Source organism: Panthera pardus, unplaced genomic scaffold, assembly GCF_024362965.1.
Source record: "Panthera pardus isolate Hobbes unplaced genomic scaffold, ASM2436296v1 HiC_scaffold_10, whole genome shotgun sequence".
NCBI classification, from domain to species: Eukaryota; Metazoa; Chordata; class Mammalia; order Carnivora; family Felidae; genus Panthera; species Panthera pardus.
Genome location: NW_026526655.1, coordinates 9,045,349 through 9,068,200, shown reverse-complemented (window position 1 = coordinate 9,068,200; position 22,852 = coordinate 9,045,349). Strand labels below are relative to the sequence as shown.

The following is a 22,852-nucleotide window of genomic DNA, read 5'->3' as shown; positions in this document are numbered from 1 at the left end:
AGGTTTTAGATAAATTGGCGTGGAATCCAAACAGAACCACTTTGTGGAGTTGATGAAAAGGAGTAATTTGCAACTTGCTTTTCAGAAGTTGTAGCAGAAACATGGAAGCCATGCGTGATGCTGCTGGTCAGTTTGTGAGTATGGAAGCCCCAGTGAAGGACTTTTAGGAAAGAAGTGACAGATGGAAGGACTTGGAGCAGAGGACAGTGGCATAGGGGGAGAACTTTGATGATCATTGGAATGCTTGAGATGGGGAAGATGAATAGAAAGAAAAAATCAGTATAGAAGAGGCACTTTAATAATTAAGAAACAAAGAATAGGAGAAAGTAGAAAATGTAACAGAGAATGGATACACTGAAAAATCAGGTGGAGGACAGCAGGGCCAGTTTTCGGGGGAGGCAGCGAGGCCCTGGGCACATGTAAAGAAAATCTTACCCTTGGTTTCTTGTGCCCTCACAACCTCCCCTGCCCCATCCTAGACACTGCTGGGCCCTGGGAGACAGTGATAAAAAAATGTTGAGAAAAAGAGCATGATAGAGAAATATACAGAAGGAAATGAATACCAGTAAATAGAGAAAAATGGGAGGAGGCATAGAGAGAGCTATGTAGAGGATGAGTTAAGGGACCATAAATGAAAAACTGGTGAAGAGTGGACCAACTGATGAGACAGAAGACAAATCAAGACATTGTCCAATTTGAAGAGTCGGTCCCTGGAAAGAAAGCACAAAGGGCCCTTTCTAAGACCGTTGAGAAGGGTAAGGTGTCTGCAATGACCAAAATGGCCTTCTAACCCCCTCAGATAAAAGTAAGCATTTACCCAGGCATTTCATTTCTCCATGGCTTCAGTCACCATCTGTGATCTATGGATTCCTACACACACATCTCCAGTCTGGACCTGCTTTCTAGATTCATCCCTTCAAGTGCCTAAATTTTTGTATTCAAAGATCTGAAAGCTCTCTCTATTTGGAGGCCGTATCAGTTATCTACTGCTGTGTAACAAACAATCCCCAAATTCAGTGGATTAAAACAACTGACTTTATTTGCCACTTCTGTCAATTCCAACTTTAAAATATGTCCAACTTGCTCATTTCTCTCCATCTCCAGGATGCTCACTCTAATCCAGATTCCTATCACTTCTCACTTCAAACAGAGGAACTCTCCTGCTGGCCTCCTCCCTGTCTTGCTCCCCTCAGATCCATTCTCCACACTTCAGTTCAATGGGCATATCAAAAATGCAAACCAGTTCGTATGTCTTTCCTATTTAAACCCAGTGCCTTCTTGTGGCCCTCAGCATGAGGTCAACACAGCTTGGTATGTAGTATTGAAGGATACTTCCCATGCAGTTACATATTCCCCCTTCATTCTCCCTTCCACCAAGTTCCCACCACACCAAATTCCATTTCTTTACTTGAATTTTCCTAGATCTCTCAATTATATCTCTGCCTTTACACATGCTTTTGGAAAATAGTTTGGTATACTCTTTCAAAGTTGAAAATACACATACCCTGTGACTCAGCAATTGCATTCCTCAACAGAAACCAACAGAAATGCACATTGTTCAAAAAAAACTAAAAGAAATGCATATAAGGTCAGTACTATTCATAATAACTAAAATCTTGAAATGGCACAAATTCACTTTTATGGTTTTCTTTTTAATGGGTTATTTCTACAATGGAATACTATACAGCAGTGAAAAAGCAAAGTGAATACAGATGACTACCACACACATAATGCTGAGAAAGGGACGTGAATTGATCACCCTGCCCCATGACAGAAAGACAGAGAAATAGCAAATGAGAGAGAAAAGGCATGATTCTATTTATACAAACTTGTGTATATTTTGGAACTGACAAAATTAATTATCAGTGGAATTACTAATCAAAGTGGTGATTAATTTGAATTACATGATGGAGACAATTGGTGGGAGGCATCACTAAAAGGCTTCCATGGTATTAGTAATCTTTTATTTCTGGACCCGAGTGATAGTTACCCAGATATGCTCACTTTGTGGTGATTCAAAATTTATGATTTGCTTATTTTTATCTATGTACATTATACAGAAAATATAATTTTAATTTTTAATTTGTTTATGTTTACTTATTTTATAGAGAGAGTGTGTGCATGTGAGCAGGGAGGGGTAGAGAGAGAGAGAGGGAGAGAGAGAAGCCCCAGCTGACAGCACAGAGCCTGATTCAGGGCTTGAACTCATGAACCGTGAGATCATGCCCTGAGCTGAAATCAAGAATCAGATGCTTAACTGACTGAGCCACCCACGTATCCCAATATACTTCTTATTTTTAAAAGAGCACAAAGTAATTCATAAAAGGATGGGAATAGAAAATAAAAACAAAAAACCTCCAAAGCCCAGAATCCAGACAGGCACAGAGGAAGGGACACAGTTAAGCAGCAGGAAGGGAGAGGGGTGGGGGGTGAAGCTTCATCCCTGCAGTGGATCTACAGGGAGAAGGACTTATCAATAGGAGTAAAGCATGTTTACTCCCTTTGGGGGAGACAAATGAAAATTCTTCATTTATTACAATTTGATCCAGGAGTAGAGCTACCAGGCCATGGGATCCAAATAAATTCCTGTTCTGTATATCTGGTGGATATAAAGAAGGAAAAGCCATTTTTTAACTTGACAGTTGATCGGCAAGCCCAAGCGAGGACCAACTGTAACCAGGCCTCTGACATAATAGGTAAGTCTGACTGTACGAGTGTGTAATGTGAGTCACCAGTTCCAGGCAAGGGGCTGGGACATGTCAGCAGGGTCCATCGAGGCAGTCCAGGTGGCCTTGGATGGAGGCAAGGGGTGAGGAACCAGTTAGGCAGTGAGCTCTGCAGGAGAAAGTCCCAGTAATTGGAAAAATACCAAAAGACAGAAAGGTTAGGTTTAAGTATTAATGTACAGGAGACCATTTCTAAATCAAAAGAAGAAAGTATGGGGTTAGATGTGGAAGAAAAGGGAAAAAAAAGTCAGAGAGCCAAGATATTCATGAGAGGAGATGGAAGACAAAGAGAGGTGTGAAGAGATACCGTTGCCCGAAAGAGAGGCCTAAGTAAGAGAAATGGTCAGAGCCAAGAGGAAAGTCAAGAAATAAATTGAGAAAAAAAGATAGAGGTAGCATGAGAGCAGGAGTAAGAGGTAGCATAAGGGCAGGCGTAGGAGGTCGCAGGACAGTGGGGAAAGAAGAGTGTTGGCAGGATGAGCAAAGCTGCCCTCCGTGCATGGATTCCGTCACCTCTGGTTTAGGACCTGGAGCAGCCCACAAGTCATACACATTCACGCACAGACCAGGGTGCCTTGCGTTAACTTAGCTTCCAGGTCTTTCTAGTGCTCTTTTACAGTGTTGCCTGCTCTGTGGGCTCATTGGCCCCACCTGCAACTAAAGGGTTTTGCTCCTCTGTGCAGTGATCAGCAGTGACTCTGCAGAATCCAGTGATGGAGATGAGCCCCCAGAAGCCTCCACGTCAGCACTGGAAAATGGACCTGGTAGGACAGTGGGAAAGCAGGCTTTGGCTGCAAGAATCTGAATTAAGAGCTACAGTTTGATGCATCTTACCCTGTGCCTATTCTGTATGATAGATTCAGTTTATCCTGGAATCCAATTCTCTGCATTTATTTCACTTGACCTTTTTGGGAAATGAAGGGAGATAAGAAATCATATAAGAAATATATATTTATAGAAGATGAGGCCTATTGCCTGATATCAATACATGCATCCATGTATGGGTTCTATAGTAGAAAGAGGTTTCCAAAATGATGAGTTTGTTTTTCAAATTAGCTAGTTTCTATGCTTATAAAGTGTTGGAATTATACAGTGATTTCTACAGGGAACAGAAGGCTAAATATTCCTTTATTAGAAGGTCATATTGTCTTCTGATCACAAATTGTGTCAAAAGACAACTCATCCAGCTATCTAGTGTTAGCAGAAAAAAGATTCAGATTAAGTACTCTGAAACCCAAGTATCGTTTTTGAGAGTTCTTCAGCAATTCATGGCATATATGGTGATTTTTCAAAGGACTTTTGCAAATAATACCTTACTTTTTAATTCACAACAATCTTAAGGGGTAAGGAGACTAAACACTGTTACCCTTGTTTTCTAGAGAAAACGCAATCATATCAAGGTCTTCTACAAAGTATCATGGCAAATTAATGGGACTGACAAGACTAGCATCCTGGATTCTGCATTTTTGTTTTATAACACAGAGCTAAAAACAATTATCATAATGTGTTTCCTCAATTCCATGGGTAGCAGGAGCTGTCCTAAGATTTGGAGCTCTTTAGTGCACAAATTGGTGATTCGTTTTCTCTTTCTACTTTCTAGACCCATAGGATATTAGAAACATGCCTATTTGGGGGAAACATACTTGGAAAATATGTAAGAACAAATAAAAATGTTACCTGGTCTTGATGTTACAAACGAACCATAACTAAATGATATGTTCATTCTCATTGCTCACTATATCCGTCAAAGTAAAATGTGAATTTGCTTCAAATGTTAAAGAGTGCACATTTTAGCTTTGGTCTTAGGGTTAGCAAACTGTTCTAGAAGGCAACCCCAAAATATGTCTATGATATGGGCACAGAGCTTATTTCTCAGCCTTGCCAACTTTCATCATGGCACCAGGTTGGCAAGGAGTAGAGGAAGCTTGCTATCATCAACACAAGATTTCCAAGGGTTCCCTGTGTGAGAAACAGCAGAGATAGGAAGTGTGAAGTGACAGTAGAGGGGCTAAGAAGTAGAAGAGGAAGAAGTGTAGGAAGGTAAGGTTCAAGCACTGCAAAGTTGCCCCTTGCCTCTGGGGACAGGGGATGGAGGTGACTGTCATACAAGGCAGGTGGCTTAGAAGGACAGACCAAGAAAGGTAGCACTGTTGCAGGCCATGACATGCATTGGTTTTCAAGATTTTTCTAAGTTTTCTTATGAGGAGATTTCCTGCTAATATTTCACTTTCTTAGTCATACACTGGGACCCCTAAAGATTCCTATTCTTTTGTGCAGTGACCAATGACCTTGACTCATTCGAATCGAGGAAGAGAAAAGAGTCCCAAGAAGCTGCCTGCTCACCACTCCATATTACAGTAGGTAAGAATATTAGGATTGAAACCCTGGGTAACAAATACTCAGAGTCTAAATCCAAAGCTCTGTTTTCCTGATGAATCTTGTTTTGAGCACGCCCCATATGCCTTAATGCTATTACTTCCATGAGATTATTTTCTGCATAATTTCTCTGAGCCTATTGGGACGAAGAAGGGGACAAGAAGGCATTATTGATTGTTGTTTAACTGTACCGATCCATTTGATTGGTATATAAAAAATGTAGCAAAAACGAATTGGTAAAATGACAAACTTTTTTTACTATACACTATTATATGTATTAGTGCTAAAGGTTGAAATAATGTACTTATTCTCTACCTATATGCTTTAGATTCTAGCCGACATGGTAACCATGGTGTTCCTCTATTTGTTCACAATATTGTCATTAGTCCCAAATGCAGAAAATCTTTGAAGCATAATTTGTGCTGACATTTAATTATCGGTGAGGAAACGGCCTCTGATCAGCTATTCTCAAACCCAAATTACTTAATCCATTGGCTTACAGTGTGATTTTTTTAAAGGGTTTTTGTAAACTAAGCTGCATTTTGTTTTCATAAAAACCTTAATAGGGAGATAGGGTAACCAGGTAATCCCAGCTTTATAGATCAGGAAACTGGAGCTAGTAATGTTTCAAAGTCAATTACAAATTCACAGGGAGAGTGAAAACGAAATTTAAGCAGGAACTCAGCATTATGAACCCAGGCCACCAGAACTGGATTCAGTTGAAGAAAAGTGAAGAAAATGATCATCAAAACATTATTATGATTGGGGCACCTGGGTGGCTCAGTTGGTAAAACATCTGACTTCGGCTCAAGTCATGATCTCATGGCTTGTGGGTTCAAGCCCCACGTCGGGCTCTGTGCTGACAGCTCAGAGCCTGGAGCCTGCTTCTGATTCTGTGTCCTTCTCTCACTCTGCCCCTCCCCAGCTCACTCGCTCTCTCTCTCTCTCTCTCTCCCTCAGGAATAAAAAAAATATATTATGATTGTAAGCCCATTGAGTTGTCACAGAGTCTGTAGACTCTTGAGTATGAATAATTATTTCCTCCCCTTTACCTTGTGGAGCCCACGGATATCAGAAAATCACCTATACCCAAAAAAAAAGAGTTTGGAAAGTAGATAAGGGCAAATAAGAACTCTTCATGGTTACAAATGAATAGCGTTTTCCACAAGAGATTCATTCTAATTCTTTGCTATATCCTTCAAAGTAAAATATAAATTTACTTTAATTTAAAATGGTTTTGTTTTAACTTTTGTATTAGTTAGTTAGGCTAACAGTCATAACAAATAAACCCAAAGAAGTTAAGGACTCAAACACAGTAGAATTATTTTTTTTTTTCAAGTAAACATTCTGAGAAGTTTTAGAAGTTTAGATGAAACATCCCCCATGTTTCAAGTGGGATTCAGGGAAGCTGCCAAGGGGAAGATCTGCCTTCTTCAATACCAGACTCCAAATATCCTTGGGAATATTCTTGCTCTGGGTTTTTAGAACTTCTCAAGTGTTTCCCTCTCGGTTCCTTTGTCATACACTGAGACTTTCAAGGGATATTTGCTCCTTCTGCAGTGAAAAAATTTGATGACTCTTCAGAGTTTAGTGAAGAAGAAGAGCCCCCAGGAGTCTTGAGCTCAGCACTGAGATGTGATCCTGATGAGGAGGGTAAGGACCGTCATCACTGGACTCCCAGACATGAAGAATCTGAGTTCAGAGTTCTTGTTTCCTGGGCATTTTACTCCAGGCACACTTCACAGTCTATGATCCCGTTCTCTGCATTTATCACATTTGGCCATTTTGAAAAATGCAAATAGAGAAATCATTATAAATTCAGGTTTAACAAGATGACTCTAGTTGAATGGCAGTACAATCTGTACGACGTGCTCTCCGATTTATTAACCCCAAAGTATTGAATTATGTAGTGATTTCTACCCCTGTCCACTCCTATTCTGTAGAGAAAGTGGGGTATCTGACATTGCTTGATTTTGTCATAAACTTGCTCAAAACTCAGAAGACTCTGATCATAGACTCTGATTATCAACAGAAGGAAAAGCTTCTGATTATTACCATCAAATTCAATTTATAACTTCTGACACATGACCCTAATATGACATTGGCCTATATAATGATATTTGAAAATATCTTCACTGATAAAATATCCTTTTATGTTTATAACAACTTAGAAATAGGCCAGATAACTGTTGTTCTCTCCCCATTCCACAGATGAGAAAACTCTAGCCCATAAACATTTAAGGATGTTTTACACATTACATATGGAAAGTTACCAGAAGAGACAGAGCAGCCTGGACTCCTACCAAACATCCACAGTCTTTTATTCAAACATTTGAAGCCAGACATACAATAATAATCTCTTTTCAGAAAGACAATGTGGTTTATATCTTATACATTACAAAAAAAAATCCAAAAGGGTCTGGGGCAGAATCCCATTCTCAAATATACTATATTAATGTTCCTGCGACAAATTGTGTGAATTAACACCAAGTGTGAGAAATAAATATTATACATGGACTCATGACAGCTCAAGTCCAGATTCACTGCCAAGGTACTTAGCTGCAAACCTGTAGGAAAAATATGGATTTTCAAAACTTCTTTGATTTTGCAATTAGGGCCAAAGAACTGTGGTTCTTGGCTCTATTTAGTAGTGATCTTTTTCCTTTGGATGGAAAGAAACAGAAATGATCATCATAGTATCTTTCTAATCCAAATCCTGTCTACAATGTGAGTAGTCATAAGTTTTACAACTTTTAGTTGTAGATGACTAGTTGTGTTTTCCTTTGTTTTTTAGATCCTGCGGACATTGGAAACAAATCTATTTGGGGGATAAACAATAGGAAAAGACGTAAGAGCAATTAAAACTTTTGATGTAAAAAAAAAACTTTTGATGTAACAAATATCTTTCTTTACTACTAAAACGTTGCTCAAAATTTTTGTTATATCCTTTAAAATAAAAAAAAATGAATTTGTTGGTAATTTAATTGATTCATATTACATATTTTGAAATAGGTGGGATTGGCTAATTGATACAATATGTAGTCCTCAAAAGGTTCAGTGGCACAAGTAAAATAGAAGTATATTCTTCATTCGCCTCAATAGGATAAAGTAGTTCCCAGGGTGGAGGGGCGTTCTGCTTCACATGATTATTAAGGGCCTAGCTGATGGAGGCTCTGACATCTTGAAAATGCTGCTTCCACAGACTTCCTGGACAAACAACAGAACTGGAAGAAGTATGTAAAGACAAGTGGAGAGGGTAGGACATAGTGACAAATGGCAAAGTTGTCCTCTAGCCCAGCCCCGGGATGGTTCCTGGAGCAACCTTGACTGACAGGTCAGATGGAGCCACAGGGTAGCCTGGCAGTAGGAATACTCCTGCTCCTCCTACATGAGCTTCCCTTTTCAATTTTCCTTTTAAAAAATTTGGTGCCGGATTGGTTTGTAAGACACAGACTGAGACTGCTAAGGAATTTTCTTTCTTTCTGCAGGGATCAGCAGTGATGACTTTTCAGAATTGATCCACACGGAAGAACCTCAGGAATCTTCTAGCTCAGACCTAAGAAGTGGGTCAGGTAACGAAGATTAGGATGCCAAGCCTTGGCCTGCAGAATGTCAGGAATTAAAAGCTACTGTTTCCTGATGATTTTATTCTGAGCACCTTGAAGACCTGTATCCAGTTAATCCTGGGAACTCCTTTTCTGCATTTTAGAAAATAGAAGGAGACAGGAAATTATTATAAATTCATGTTTAACAGGATGAGTCCTATTGAATAAATGTATGTAATTATACATTGCTGTTGTAGAAGAAATTAATAGCAAACTGGTGGTATCTTTTTTAATACCTACTGTTATGCCTACTAACACTAAGATCTTAGACTTCTATGGCGATACATTAATTGACCCTAATGTCATTTGTAATTGTAAACGCCTCAAAAAACAACTGGTCCTGCTATGTAATTATAGACAGAAATAAAGCTTCAGATAAACAACTTTCAAACTTTAGTATAGTTTTTAACAGATGTCCATTACATTGTAATTTGATTATATTGTGTTATTTTAAAGTACTTTGGCAAATAAGATTTTACTTTAGTCATAACAATATCCTTAAGACTTAGGCAGGCTAATTCTTGTCATCCACATTTTGGGATGAGGAAATACACATACAAATGTATAAGGGTCAAGAAGTGTGACTGCTGTATGTAACAGGCAGGAATATAAGAGCTGTATCCCATGATCAAAGTCCAAAAAGAAGATATAAGGGAACTGATATATAGTATCAGCAGAATGTATCAGTGCCTGATACAAGAAAATTTATTTAACAGCTATTTGGATGATTGATTGATAGATAGATAGATAGATAGATAGATAATAGGTAAAAATGAAAATCATAAAGAAAAAAAGATGGTAGGAGTGGAGCCAGCTATAAGGTGTACAAAATACCTAGAAGGGAAGAACCAAAAATGATTAATAGAGAAATAAAAAGGAATAGAGATGAAGAACATCACTGACGAAAAGACAGAAAACCACACAGAGGACAAGAGAAATCAGGGAGAGAAGCTCAAAGAATCAAGTGATGGAGATAGAAATGCATGAGGCAGGAAAATGGTCAAAAAATTGAGAAATAAGGAGGAGAATGAGGTGCGGCCAGATAGAAAAGGTGACAGTGCAAATCTTTGTTGGATATAAGGTGTAGTCATTGGAGCGGGTGTTTTCTCAACTCATCTGAGCAGTGAACATAGATGAGTGTGACCACATCGAAGTCACTGCCTATAGTGTGTCTTTCTCTTCAGTGTCCTATGAATTCTAAGCTCTTCAGATGAGTAGAGGAAGAGAGTCAGAAGAGATGCCAACCTATAAGCGTCTGATGGAGAAGCCAGTTTTGATATTATGAATTATCTTTGTTTTCCTGTCTGCACAGAGGAAAAGCTCTCCTTTCTTTACCTTACCTCTCCCCTCAAAACATAGCATGTACATACACACACAAATGCACACACTCATGCACACAGACTCCTATACATAGGCAGAGATGTGTGCACAGATTTGGACTGCTTTCAACAGGCTTGAGGGAGCCAAAAGAGAAAGATGAGCTGTGTTCCTGAATGCAGGGAGGTGACACTGAGTGGATAATGTAAGGAGGAAGCATGGAAAAGATAGTCCGGGGTCTCCAAATGGAAAGACATCTGACCGAGTAAGCTTCAAGTTTTTTCAAGTGGACATGGAATCCAAATATCACCAGACTGGGGAGTTTTGGAGGGAGAAGGGTGATGATTTTCCAGATACCTCTCAGAAGTTGCATGAAGAAACATGGTAATAAAGTCCATGACTGACTGAGTCTTGCAATGTAGAGAGCCCAAAGGAAACTGGCAAAAATAATAATGGTCAACAGTGTGGTCAATGTCAAAAGAGTAGGCATTTGACTTTGATGAAAGTAGCAATCTGTGAGATGAAGCTGAATATAGATAAAATATAAAGACAAAGATTATAATTATAAAAACAGCCAAAAGATCAAGATAAGATTAAAAGAAACAGACTAGAAGCAAAGAGAAAATAGAAAAGGAAGTGACAGTAGGAAGAGGATTACTTCAATAATAAAACTAGATCCAGGGATAGAAGCATAGAAAAATAGATGGAATGAGGTACATACCTAGGGGAATAAGTGGAGAGGAGAAAGGGGAGGCACACAGAGAACCATGTAGAGAAAGAGTTAAAAGATGAGAGAAAGATGGCAGAATGTAAAAGGAAGAGAAGTGAGGTGGAGAAATTGTGGGATCTGAAACGGCCACAAGACAAAAGCAATGTTGGCACAAAGGGTGGCTCACAGTAGCAGTGAGTTTTCAGGGCAATGTGTGTCCAGGTATCCGTGTCCCCTATAACTCACACAGATTACAAGTTGCCTCGCCCAGGAATTTCATCCACTCCTATGGTTTCAATCACCACCCACAACTTAACAGTTCCTAAGCATACATATCCAGCCCAGCCCTGTCTTCAAAACAGCTAAACACACTCATCCAAATGGAAGGCTGGCCTCTGTCCAAGGTCCTGAAGGTCCTAGCCTTCTCCATTTTAGGTGTCTTTCAAAACCTTCAAACAACATTTCCAAAACTGAGCACGTCATCTTCTTCCTTAAAACAAATATCTGCTCCTTCAATGTTCTCTGTCTCTAAAACACACTGTTAATTGTCGCATTCTTTCACAATGAAATTCTCAAAGTCATCCCTGATACCGTTGTCTCCTCAATTGATATACCACATCTATAACCTACCTGTATCAATTCTTCCTTTTAAATGTCTCCGACCTGTCCCTTCATCTCCATTCTTAGTGCTAACACGCTAATCCACATCTGTATCACTTCTCACTTGAACTAGGTCTACAGGGTCCTGTTCTAATCTTGTTCCCACCAAATGTATGCTAAGTGATTTAGCTAAATTGATCTTTCAAAACTGCATCTAATTTCCTTTCATTTCCTTTAGTATTAAGTTAGGTCTCCTTCATGTGGCCTCTAAAGTCACTTAACTCAGGGATCCTGTTTATTTCTCCATCCTCATCATTGCCCTTTATTCTTTCACTTCGTATTCAGACATACTAAACTTCTTGTGGTTACTTGCACTTAATGGATCTACATCTTTGCACATGCTTCTTCATATTTCAATATGTTTCCTCATTTATTTCTGTGTCAATTCCCTGGTTGCTCATAAGATTGGCAGCCACTATGCTTCAGTAGTCTTGTGCCTGAATTATTATCAGCACCCATCTCAGCACCTGGCACCTGAAAGAGGCTTTGAAAGCTTATTGAATGAGTGGAAAAAAAAATTTCACTTCCTATATTCCAACATTTGGAAATTTCTCTGGCAAAATTTACTTTACTATAGTGTTATACAGAATATTTACAAAACCTATTTTAAGAATATCACATAAAGTAAATACAAAAGCAGGTAATAAATGTCATAAATGAATGGATAGGAAAAGCACATGAAGAAAAATGGAAGAACAAAAATACAGATTTGGGGCAAAGAGAAAATGATTCAAGTGAAAAAATAGGTTGAAGAGAAAGGCCAAAGACAATGGGGGAAAAAACAAAGAGATCTTAGAGGTAGAGAGACCCTTTGGTGGAGGAGTGGGGGAACAGAGGATCATTGGAAGAGAGGAGATACAAATGAAAACTCTTTACAAATCACAATTTAGGAGCAGAGCCGCAAGGACTTGGAAATAAGAAGTGTTCCTGTGTCATGTGTTTTTCAAAAGGTATGTCAAGAGGCCAAGGAACAAGGGGTAAGAGTAGCCAAGCATCTGACATGATGGGTAAGGCTGCCCAAGGGTCTTGGGGTGGATATACCCCCCACATGGCCCCGGGCTACAGGATGTCAGGAGTCTGAAATCAGAGCTTTCATTTCCTGCTGGACTTGACTCTGAGCACCCTTTGATAAAGAAGGGATTCATCCAAGCCCAAATCCCATTCTTTGCATTTGCTTGACCTGAGCCTTTTGGGAATGACAAGGAGGCAAGAAATCTTTATACAGTCATGTTTAACAGGGTGGGCTGGTCGATTTACATGTATGATGTAGTAGAAATACACTGGTAAAAATGGCAGTATCTCATTTACTCTATTAATATATCAATACTAAAGTATTGGATTTATATAGTGACATCCACCCTTGTCCATGAAGAAATCCAAGTGTTCTTCAGCTGGTAGATAATAGTGTCACTTTGTCACGACCTTGGAAAAGGCTCGGAAGACAAATGGCCCTGTTACCTGTCAGGAAACCAAGGCCCCAGATAACTATTCTTAAACTCAACATATGTTTTTGAAGGATGCCCTCCCACATGTTATTGACTAACCAGGTGATTTCTCAGTAACTTTTGTAAATAAGATCTTATTTTATTGTCATAAAAAATTTAAAGCCTAACAGGATAACAGTTGCTATCCCTGGTTTCATGAAAGAGGAAACTGATGTATTTAAGTGATTAAGAGTTTTTTCAAAGTCTCCGAGAAATAAAGGAAGACCTTAGATATCAATCCAGTACTTGTCTGTTTCCTTTAGAAGGAAGACAGAAATGGTACTCAGATCATTATAAACTCAAGGCTTCCACAGTAGGAATTGTCATAAGATTTGTAATTTTTATTTATAAATTATAGTCATCTGACCACCACCTATTACTTTCTAGATTCCATGGATATTGGAAACAGTTCTACTTCGGGAAAACACAATGAGAAAATAAGTAAGAGTGAATAAGAATTTACTTGATTTTTATGTTACAAATGAACTGTTTTTTTTTAATGCTAAAGCTTATCATTATTTTCTATACCTTTCATAAGACAAAAAGTGAATGCCTTTAAAGTAACTATTTTTTCCAAATGGCCATATCTTCACATTGTCTTTTATTCTGATTTTAAAATGTTTCTTATAAACATTTGTGTATGCCTTCCCAGAATTTTTCTATGCATGTGTTAGCTCAGTTTGGAATATATTGTTATTTCTCTTAATATGGTAATTCTATACCATCTTGCCTTTTAAAATTCATACATCAAAGCTAAACAATAATAGCATTTAACATCTTAACTGAACTATTGCTTTAACATGCACTATCTTCATTTTTAAGGTGCTTGAGCATTCTTCATTTGTTACTGGTCATTTCTTTTTTCTTCTTCATCGAACTCTTTTGTCATAGAGTACTGTGTCGATATTTCCTGTTGTGGTGTTTGGTTGTCTTTCCTTGCGTTGTCAAATGAATATAGAAAAGCCTATCTGATATATGCATTAAATCTTCATCATATATGTTGCTAATATGTTGCCCCATTTGTAATGTTTACACCTATAATCCCATGGGTTTTGCCCCTTTGCTTTTATGTGAGGTGGGAATTTAAAAAACATTCCCTACATTATTACACTGTGACTGAACTACCACTTTAATCACATAGTGCCTTTACCTCTCTATATACTAGATTTTCTTTTGTAATCAAAGGGGCTACAGAAAGAAAAAAAGAGCTCACAGGTAGCACCATCCTGATGACCCACTGGGGGTGATTTTTAGAATCAGCTTGAGAAGATCCCCCACCTCCTTCCCAAGTTTACTGGAATCTCTGATCAGAAATGCACTGAGTGTTATATGTAAGTGATGAATCACTAAATTTTATACTTGAAACCAATTTCACTATATATGTTAACTAACTAGAACTTAAATAAAAACTTGAAAAAAAGAAATGCATTGAAAATGCATATTAATTTAAGGAGAACAGAAACTTTTACCCACTTACATCTTATTTGATGTTCTTCCAATAAGAATTTTCTTACACTTTTTAAAAAGTCTTATATGGTGTACAAATTTGCTTGTTACTAAGAATATCTTTTTTCCCCATTACATAATCCGGAGTGAATTTAAATGAGACAAGGCTCTCAAATCTTTATTTAAATAGGAAATCTGTGGTCATTTTATTACTTACTTGCATGTGAGGAAATCAGAATGCAAAGGATTTTTTTCTGATTGAATATAAAAATCTCATAAACATTTATACAGTTTGGGGATCCAGATGTCAGTTAAAATATGATGGCCAATATGAAATTGTTGAATCACTATATTGTATACCTGAAACTGGTATAACCCTGTATGTTAACTACACTGTATTAAAATTTAAAATTTTTTGAGAGAGAGAGAGAAACCTTAAGCTTCACGCTCAGTGTGGAGCCCAATGCAGGCTCGATCTCACAACAGTGAGATCATGACCTAAGCCTAAATCAAGAGTCAGTCGCTTAACCTACTGAGTCACCCAGGTAACCCCAAGCAGTTTTCTTTATTTCACTCCCAAACCTGTAACTCACTACCAGTCACCCTTATCTCGGCAAATGGCAATACATATACTCAGCAGCTTGAACCAAAAATGGAGGAATATCTTGAGGAATGAAGGACAGGATCCAGGAATAAATACTTTCTCTTCCATTTCTAAGATGAGCAGCATCAGGACCCAGTTGACCACAGTGGCAACCATCCCCATTGGCTGTCTCTCCTACTCTTTGCCTCTTTCCCATTCTGACTCCCAATCCTTGACACAGTTTCACAAATAAACTTCCTGAACACAAACACTTAACTCAAAATTTGTTTTGGGGAATACCAGGTTAAGACACTCTTATTTCTTTTCTCATTTAGTTCTTTAATCCTTTTGGAGTTGATTTTCTTAGTGTGATATAAGGTACGGGGGTTAATTTTTTTCCAACGTGGATAACCAGTTGTCCCAGCTTCTCCATATGTAATGTCACATATGGCATGCATTGAGATGCCATGTGTATATATGGTTTTGTTTGGGGGCTTACTAGTCTGATCCACTGCTCTATCTAACTCTGCATCACTCTAGTACTATAACTTAATAATATCTTGATATCTGGTAAAGCAAGTTTCTCTCAACTTGTTTCTTTTTCAAAATTATCTTAGCTATTTTGGACATTTTCTCTTTCATGTAAATTTTGGTAGCATCTTGTCAAGTTCCTTTGAAAATCCTATTGAATTTTTATCGAAATTGCTTAGGATGAATTTGGAAAGAATTGACATTTCTAAAACATTGAGTCTTTCAACTCACGAACACGATCCTTCTCACTACTTATGCATTCTATTTTCTTTTTACATTCTTCATTTATTTATTCAGCAAGTATCTATTGCCAAAGCTGCTCAATAGGAACAAAGAAGTGAGCAAAATCTCACTGAACTTACATTCTAGTGGAGGGGGGGTATAGACTATACACAAGTAAATAAATATATAATATTTTAGATGCCCCTGATTATCTCTTAAAATCTCGTCTATTATCCTTTTCTTCACACACCACTCTGGCATCCTTGAACAAACCAAATAATTTTCTGCCTCAGGACCTTTGCACTTGATGTTGACCCTACATAAAATGTTTTTCCCTTCAGCTGAAGTGAAGAGAAAATAAAGAGTAATTGAAGGTGTAGAGTGACAGAAACTGTGTCTCATATTTTCACTGTAAGCATCTTTGCTGTAGACATCTTTGCTGCAAACATTTTTACTGCATAACTAATCAGCTATAAGGCAATTTTGCCTTAAAATTTTTTTGAAGAACTGGATGGCAGTTTGGTTTTGTTTCTTCACTGACACAGTACTCACATTTTTGTATTATATAAGTCGTAGCCCTCATAACAGTCTATTCAGTAGTATAGTTTTGAGCCCACATTTCCCACAGAAGTTTGGAATATCCCTCAATAGACATGTAACAATATGCCAAGAACAGTGTAGAAAACTTTCACAACACATTCCAAAGCTCAGTTACAGATAAACATCCTAGTATTTGGAAACTGACACCTCTCTTAATGATGAAAGAAATTTTAGTGAAGAAAGAAAAAGTGTAATGCTGAATATGGAGACAAATCAACAAGCAAAGAAATATATATATATATTATATATAATATATAATAATATTGTTATATATATTATTATAATATATATTATATATATTATTATATATTATATATTATATATATATTTATTATAATATTATGAACAAAAGACTTTAAAGAAAGGGCTTAGGTATAATCCACAAAATAAAATCAGTTACTTGTGTGTTCAGTGTTACCATGAATCTGCACTACACATTTTAAATGTATTCAGTTATTTTTTTATTTGCCAATAAAGTGTTTTTAATTTTGTTATTCATTTTTCATGTTCCATTACATCCCTCTTTTATTTTTCATGATTTATCTTTTACGGCAAAATTGCCTTACAGCCAATTAGTTATGCGGCAAAATGTTTGTAGTGAAAACGGTGGCAGCTAAGATGCTTACTGAGCAACAGCCTGGCACAAGCAGAAACATGCATCTTATATGGGGTGGCCAGTTAGAGCCTCACTGACAAACTGAAACATAAGTAGATATTGAGTGGGTGAAGGAATAAACCACGGTGCTGAGGCTGAGATGTGCAGGGTCTTTTGAGGAATGTCAAGGAGACCACTGGCTGGAGAGATAAAGAGGGGTGAGTGGAAAGTGGTTTTTAAGGTCATATAGACCTCAGAGGCCATAGCAATGACTTTGGATTCTTGTCTCAGTAAGAGGAAAAGACATTGGAGGGGTTTGAGCTAGGGAATGGTAGACTCTCAGTTATGTTTTTAAAGGATTGCTCTGTAGTCCACATGGAGGATAGACTTTAGGCGGGTGGCATGAGAGATCAGTAAGGAGACTGTTGTAATGATCTAGGCAAGGGGGCTGTTGGGCTGGACTAAGCTGGGAGCAGCAGAGGTGTTCGAAAATATGTGGATTCTGAAAACATGCACACATATAACACACCAACATGTATGTAAGTGTATATTTTTATATATTTTATTTAAAGATATATAATTATATATTATGTGCAAATATATATAATATGGAAATGTATTTATATAGATAAATAGAATACATAATATATAAATATGAATATGTCATATGTGAAAATATATAAAAATTATAAATTATAAGTGAACTACAGGTAGAATGTGACACATATATAATTAAATATATAAAATGTCTATAAATTATATAATATATGTAATGTGTAAATATATAAATATAAACTATAAAGCTATTATATATTTATATGACAATGCATACATAAATAATAAATATATATAAAGTTATAAAAGTATATATTTTATACATATAAATGTTACAGTTTGTATATTATACATAAATATAAACATACAGTACTATAGTATAATATGTATAGCTTATATGCATATAAATATGTAATACATTATATATAATATATAAATATAGATAGATATGTATATATAAAACTCGCAAATATCCCTGGCCGTGTGGAAGGCCACACACATGTCTAGGGAAATGCACATGCTCAGGGCTATGCAAAGGCTCAGGAAAGACCTAAGAAAACCCTCAGCTCTAACCTGGAGGCTCTGTTCAAGCAGGAAGTGACAGCTAAGGTGGAATTGTAAACTGCCTAGCTGTGCATTGAAGGCATGCATCGACACAGGCTTTTATAGCCCCTTGACAAATACTGGAAGACTTATCGGTTCTAGCTTTTCAGGGAAATCTCTTTCCAGTCATTAGCTGACCATTAAACTAACTGAGCTGAAACTTCAGGGACCACATGGCAAAATACACAGACTTGACAGAAACAAAGCACAAAATAAGCAACAAAACCCAACAGCAATAGCAACAAACTTTGAGGAAAGGGGGATATCTGATCTCCAGGGTTACTACATATTATTTAAGATGTTAGGTTTTTAAGAAAAAATTACTTGACATGCAAAAAAAAATTAAAAAAAACAACTAAGGGGCGCCTGGGTGGCTCAGTCGGTTAAGGGTCTGACTTCAGCTCAGGTCATGATTTTGCAGTCCGTGAGTTCGAGCCCCGTATCAGGATCTGTGCTAACAGCTCAGAGCCTGGAGCTTGTTTCAGATTCTGTGTCTCCCTCTCTCTCTGACCCTCCCCCGTTCATGCTCTGTCTTTCTCTGTCTCAAAAATAAATAAACATTAGAGAAAAAAAAAAACACAACTAAGTATGGCCCCATGCTCAGGAAAAATAGAAACTGTATGTGCGGTAAACCAGATACTGGAATTACTAGACAAAGACTTTAAAGTCAACTATTTTAAACACGCTTAATAAAGTCTTGTAAAAAGTAAGAAAATTATTTCTCTGCAAATAGCAAATATCAACAAATAAATAGAAATTATAAAAAAGAACCAAATAAAAATTCTGAGATTGAAAAATGTGTTTGAAATAAAAAGCAATGAAAAAAAGTGGATGGATTCTGAAAATACATTGTATACTCATATATACATATCCATATATATGTACATAAACAACGAATTTTCATTATTCAGAGTAGATATGTTCTATAAAGTCACCCTAAACACAGAATTAGCTAATACTGAACTATGGCTTCTAGAGGAAATACAGGGTTAGGTTCCTGTGAGCCTCTGGTCACAATATACCAATCAACACATACCTTTGTGTTCTTATGAGTGTTTCTACTTAAAGATATCTTATTTTACATACATATATATATATATACACATATATATATATATATTTCATATCCAATATACGTCATAGCCAATAGCACTAGAACTCCTGCCTGAATGAAGTTTATCTAACACACAGATTTTCTCCATAAGGTGCATCACAATTATTTTGCTTAGGAACAAGAGATCGCACAGCAGCATTACACTTGGGGGCAATTTTAAACAACAAAATCACCAGCAAAAACACTACATGAGTGGCAAAGGGACCCTTGTGTACAGAATGAGAGTGGAAGCAAGAAGGTAGAACATCACCTTGCTCCACTTTAGCTGGGAACATGCGCTATCAGCAACTCAAAGGACCCAATGCTCTGTCCCCACCCATGAATGACCATGAAAGTGCCATGAGCCTTGATTTGGGGGTTAAAAATAAATTTTAGCGAGTGAGTGAGTTCACAAATATGGAATCTGTGAATAAACGACTGACTGTATGCATGTATTTTTTTCATTCTTTCCAAAATTAGTGCTTTTTAAAATTAGATAGTGCATAGGTTCTCACAGCAAATATTTTCATTATTGTTATTTGCTAGATAGTCTGCAATTTGGATTTGTAAGTCCTCTTTGACCCAAGAATTGTTTAAGAAAAGTTGGGAAGGGGCGCCTGGGTGGCTCAGTCGGTTAAGTGTCCGACTTCAGCTCAGGTCACGATCTCGCGGTCCGTGAGTTCGAGCCCGGGGTCGGGCTCTGGGCTGATGGCTCAGAGCCTGGAGCCTGCTTCCGATTCTGTGTCTCCCTCTCTCTTTGCCCCTCCCCTGTTCATGCTCTGTCTCTCTCTGTCTCAGAAATAAATAAAACCTTAAAAAAAAAAAAAAAGAAAAGAAAAGTTGGGAAGAAATGAACATTCTCTATTTTTTGGATATGGAGTTGAATATGAGTTAATCATATCAACCCTGTTAAACGTATTATTTGGGCCTTCTTGTTTTGTGCACTTGACCTCTCATTGACTGAGGGAGGTAAAAATAAAGTTGTTACTAGTCATGTGTTTCTACCTGTTTCTCATTGTATTTCCATAATGCCTACTTTCTTAAAACTTTTTCGCCTGAATTATACTTCCTATGATATTAAGATGATGACTCCCTGGTTTCTTTTGTTGATGTAAGCTCAATATACTTTTGCCTATACATTTGTCTTCAACATCTTAAAAATATGTTTTTCCAAGGGTCTCCTATATATGATTCAAAGCTGGAGTTTAGTTTGGAATTCAATCCCAAATTCTTTGTTTAAACAAGTGATGTAAATCCATTTACTTTTATTCATAGGACCAAAATGTGTGGTCTGGTTCCTGTTATGCTAATTTATATTATGTATTCTAGTGTCTTGGATATTAAAAATATCGACATTATCTTCTATGCATTTATGTGCACGTGCGTACTTCTGATAGCTGGGAAGGTTTGCATTTCTGTTCCAGTGGTTAGTGTTGGGCACATGGCTGCCTAGCTAGACTAAACCTCTCAACCTTCCCTGTGGTTAGTCCCAGACTTGTGACCAAGTTCTGGCAAAAGGCCCCTGAGCTAAAGAAGTGCAAGCCACTTCTGGGTCTTTCCCTTAAAAGAAATGAATGGTTGAGCTGTACTCATTTCTCATATTTTCATTGGTTAGGAGTAAGTATATACTTGTGAAACGTAGGAATGTTTATATTTTTGTTCTAGTGATTACTCTTAGCATTACTTTCATATACCTTCCTTTTATATACCCTCTGTACTGTGTTAGACAGTACCCATTAATTTCTGTCCCCTCAAATTGATAAATTTAGCATGTGCCCTATTTCTCTGTCCACTCTTCCTTTCCCACCCAAGTTTAGATCATGATTTTATTTTTCTTTTTTTTTTCCTTTGATGTCAAATAGCATTTTTTTTTTAATTCGAGTGTAGTTAACATACAGTGTTATGTTAGTTTCAGGTATGATTCAATAATTCTATACATTACTTAGTGCTCATCATGATAAGTTTACCCTAAATCCCCTTCACCTGTTTCACCCACCCACCCCACCTCCTCTCTGGTAACCACCAGTTTGTTCTCTGTAGTTAAGAGTCTGTTTTTTGGTTTGTCTCTTTTTTGTTATTGTTCATTTGCTTTGTTTCTTAAATTCCACAAAAGAGTGAAATCATAAGGTATTTGTCTTTCTCTGATTGATTTATTTTGCTTAGCATTATATTCTCTAGATCCATCATGATGTTACCCTTATGTTTATCTTTCAGCCCTTTTAATTTTTTTAATGTTTATTCATTTTTGAAGGAGAGAGAGACAGAGCATGAATGGGGGGAGGGGCAGAGAGAGAGAGGGAGACACAGAACCCAAAGCAGGCTCCAGGCTCTGAGCTGTTAGCACAGAGCCCGACGCGGGACTCCTACTCATGAACCGTGAGATCACGACCTGAGCCAAAGTCAGACACTTAGCCAACTGAGCCACCCAGGCACCCCTATCTTTCTGCTCTTAAATGTTTTTTATATTACTCCTTGATTTGCCCAAATAACATGCTGTGACCCCACCAGTCAATGATCCTACTCTACCACCCATATTTCCCCCTTCCTCACACATTTTTTTGCTGTTATACCATTTCTACATTGTCAGGGCACGTATGTTTAACATTCTGGTCCGTCACCTCACTCACCACTTTTATTGTAATTCTTTTGCCAAAATTCTTCCTGTCTCATCTTGATTTGCCGAAGTGAATCCCCTAGTAGTTTTCTCAATAATTACTCCTAGGAACAACCTTCTCAGAATTTCCCTGTTTAGAAGTATTTGGTTTTGTTTTTCACATGTGAAAAATAATTTACTCACTATTTCTAGAAGCATCTTGTAGATTTTTCTCCATTTTTCCTGTGGCATTAGGTGTTACTGGAGAAAATTCTATAGCCAATAAGATCCCCACCCTTGAAAATGACTTGACATTTTTGTCTACAATGCCCATTCCATTCTTTCTTTATCTTTAAAGTCCAGTAAATTTGCTGGACTATATCTCAGGGTTGATGGTTTGGAGTCAATTTTCTTTGCTACAGGGTGAAAATACATGTACTTATGATATGTATATTCATTTTTTGTTATAATTTCAAAAACTTTGCTCTTGAATTTATCTTGAAGTACTTCTATTATTTTGAATTTCTTCTTAGGAAGTCTGCTGACTTGTTCACTATCTTCCATTGGTTATTTTTTTTCTAATATTTCTTAATTGTTCTTATACTTCCTGTTTCCTTTTGTTTCTTTCTTTCTTTTTTTTTTTTTTTTTACAAATCTATGTTCTTCGTTTTAATTTCTGAAACATCTAATCTCTTTTATCCCCTTCTAAATTTGTCTTCATTTCTCTGATTTTTTTCTACTTATTTCTTAAGTTCTTGTTGTTATAAACATGGATTATATCTTTAGCTTTTCAAGGCAAACCCCAAAACCCAGGACATATACTCGTGATTTCTGATACCTACTTTTCCTTGATCCTTCTGACAGTCCCCCTCTTCTCTGTCAGCCCCTATCCAATTTCAACTGCCTTTTGCATTATCTTTATTGTGAATGAGAAACCCTCATGTGAATAGGTAAAAGTATACAGTAAATGACCAGTACTGTATAAATGTAGGTTGTGTTTGCTGCTATTTTTGTTTTCAGTGTAATGACAACCAAGATAGTGTGTCAGTAGCTGGAGATTTAGCACTACAAAAGTGGAGTGAAAACTTAAAAATAAAATACTTGAAGGTAACTGGCATGTAAATCTTGTAAATTTCTGTTTATAATTCTAAAGG

General features: G+C 37.2%; 1 protein-coding gene across 6 annotated transcripts in view; it reads left to right on the top strand.

The window, feature by feature from the left end:
* The window catches only part of SP100 (SP100 nuclear antigen), a 99,964-nt gene that overhangs the window by 49,922 nt on the left and 27,190 nt on the right, over positions 1-22,852 (top strand). For 3 of the 6 annotated variants that reach the window (XM_053903885.1, XM_053903882.1, XM_019445624.2), the window contains exons 8-16: positions 2,550-2,696; positions 3,410-3,490; positions 5,004-5,087; positions 6,663-6,755; positions 7,897-7,950; positions 8,305-8,358; positions 8,591-8,674; positions 12,284-12,343; positions 13,265-13,318. In XM_053903885.1, the coding sequence (XP_053759860.1) occupies positions 2,550-2,696; positions 3,410-3,490; positions 5,004-5,087; positions 6,663-6,755; positions 7,897-7,950; positions 8,305-8,358; positions 8,591-8,674; positions 12,284-12,343; positions 13,265-13,318 (711 nt within the window). The remainder of the gene's footprint in view (positions 1-2,549; positions 2,697-3,409; positions 3,491-5,003; positions 5,088-6,662; positions 6,756-7,896; positions 7,951-8,304; positions 8,359-8,590; positions 8,675-12,283; positions 12,344-13,264; positions 13,319-22,852) is intronic. The other 3 variants (XM_053903887.1, XM_053903886.1, XM_053903889.1) reach the window with 3 other exon arrangements.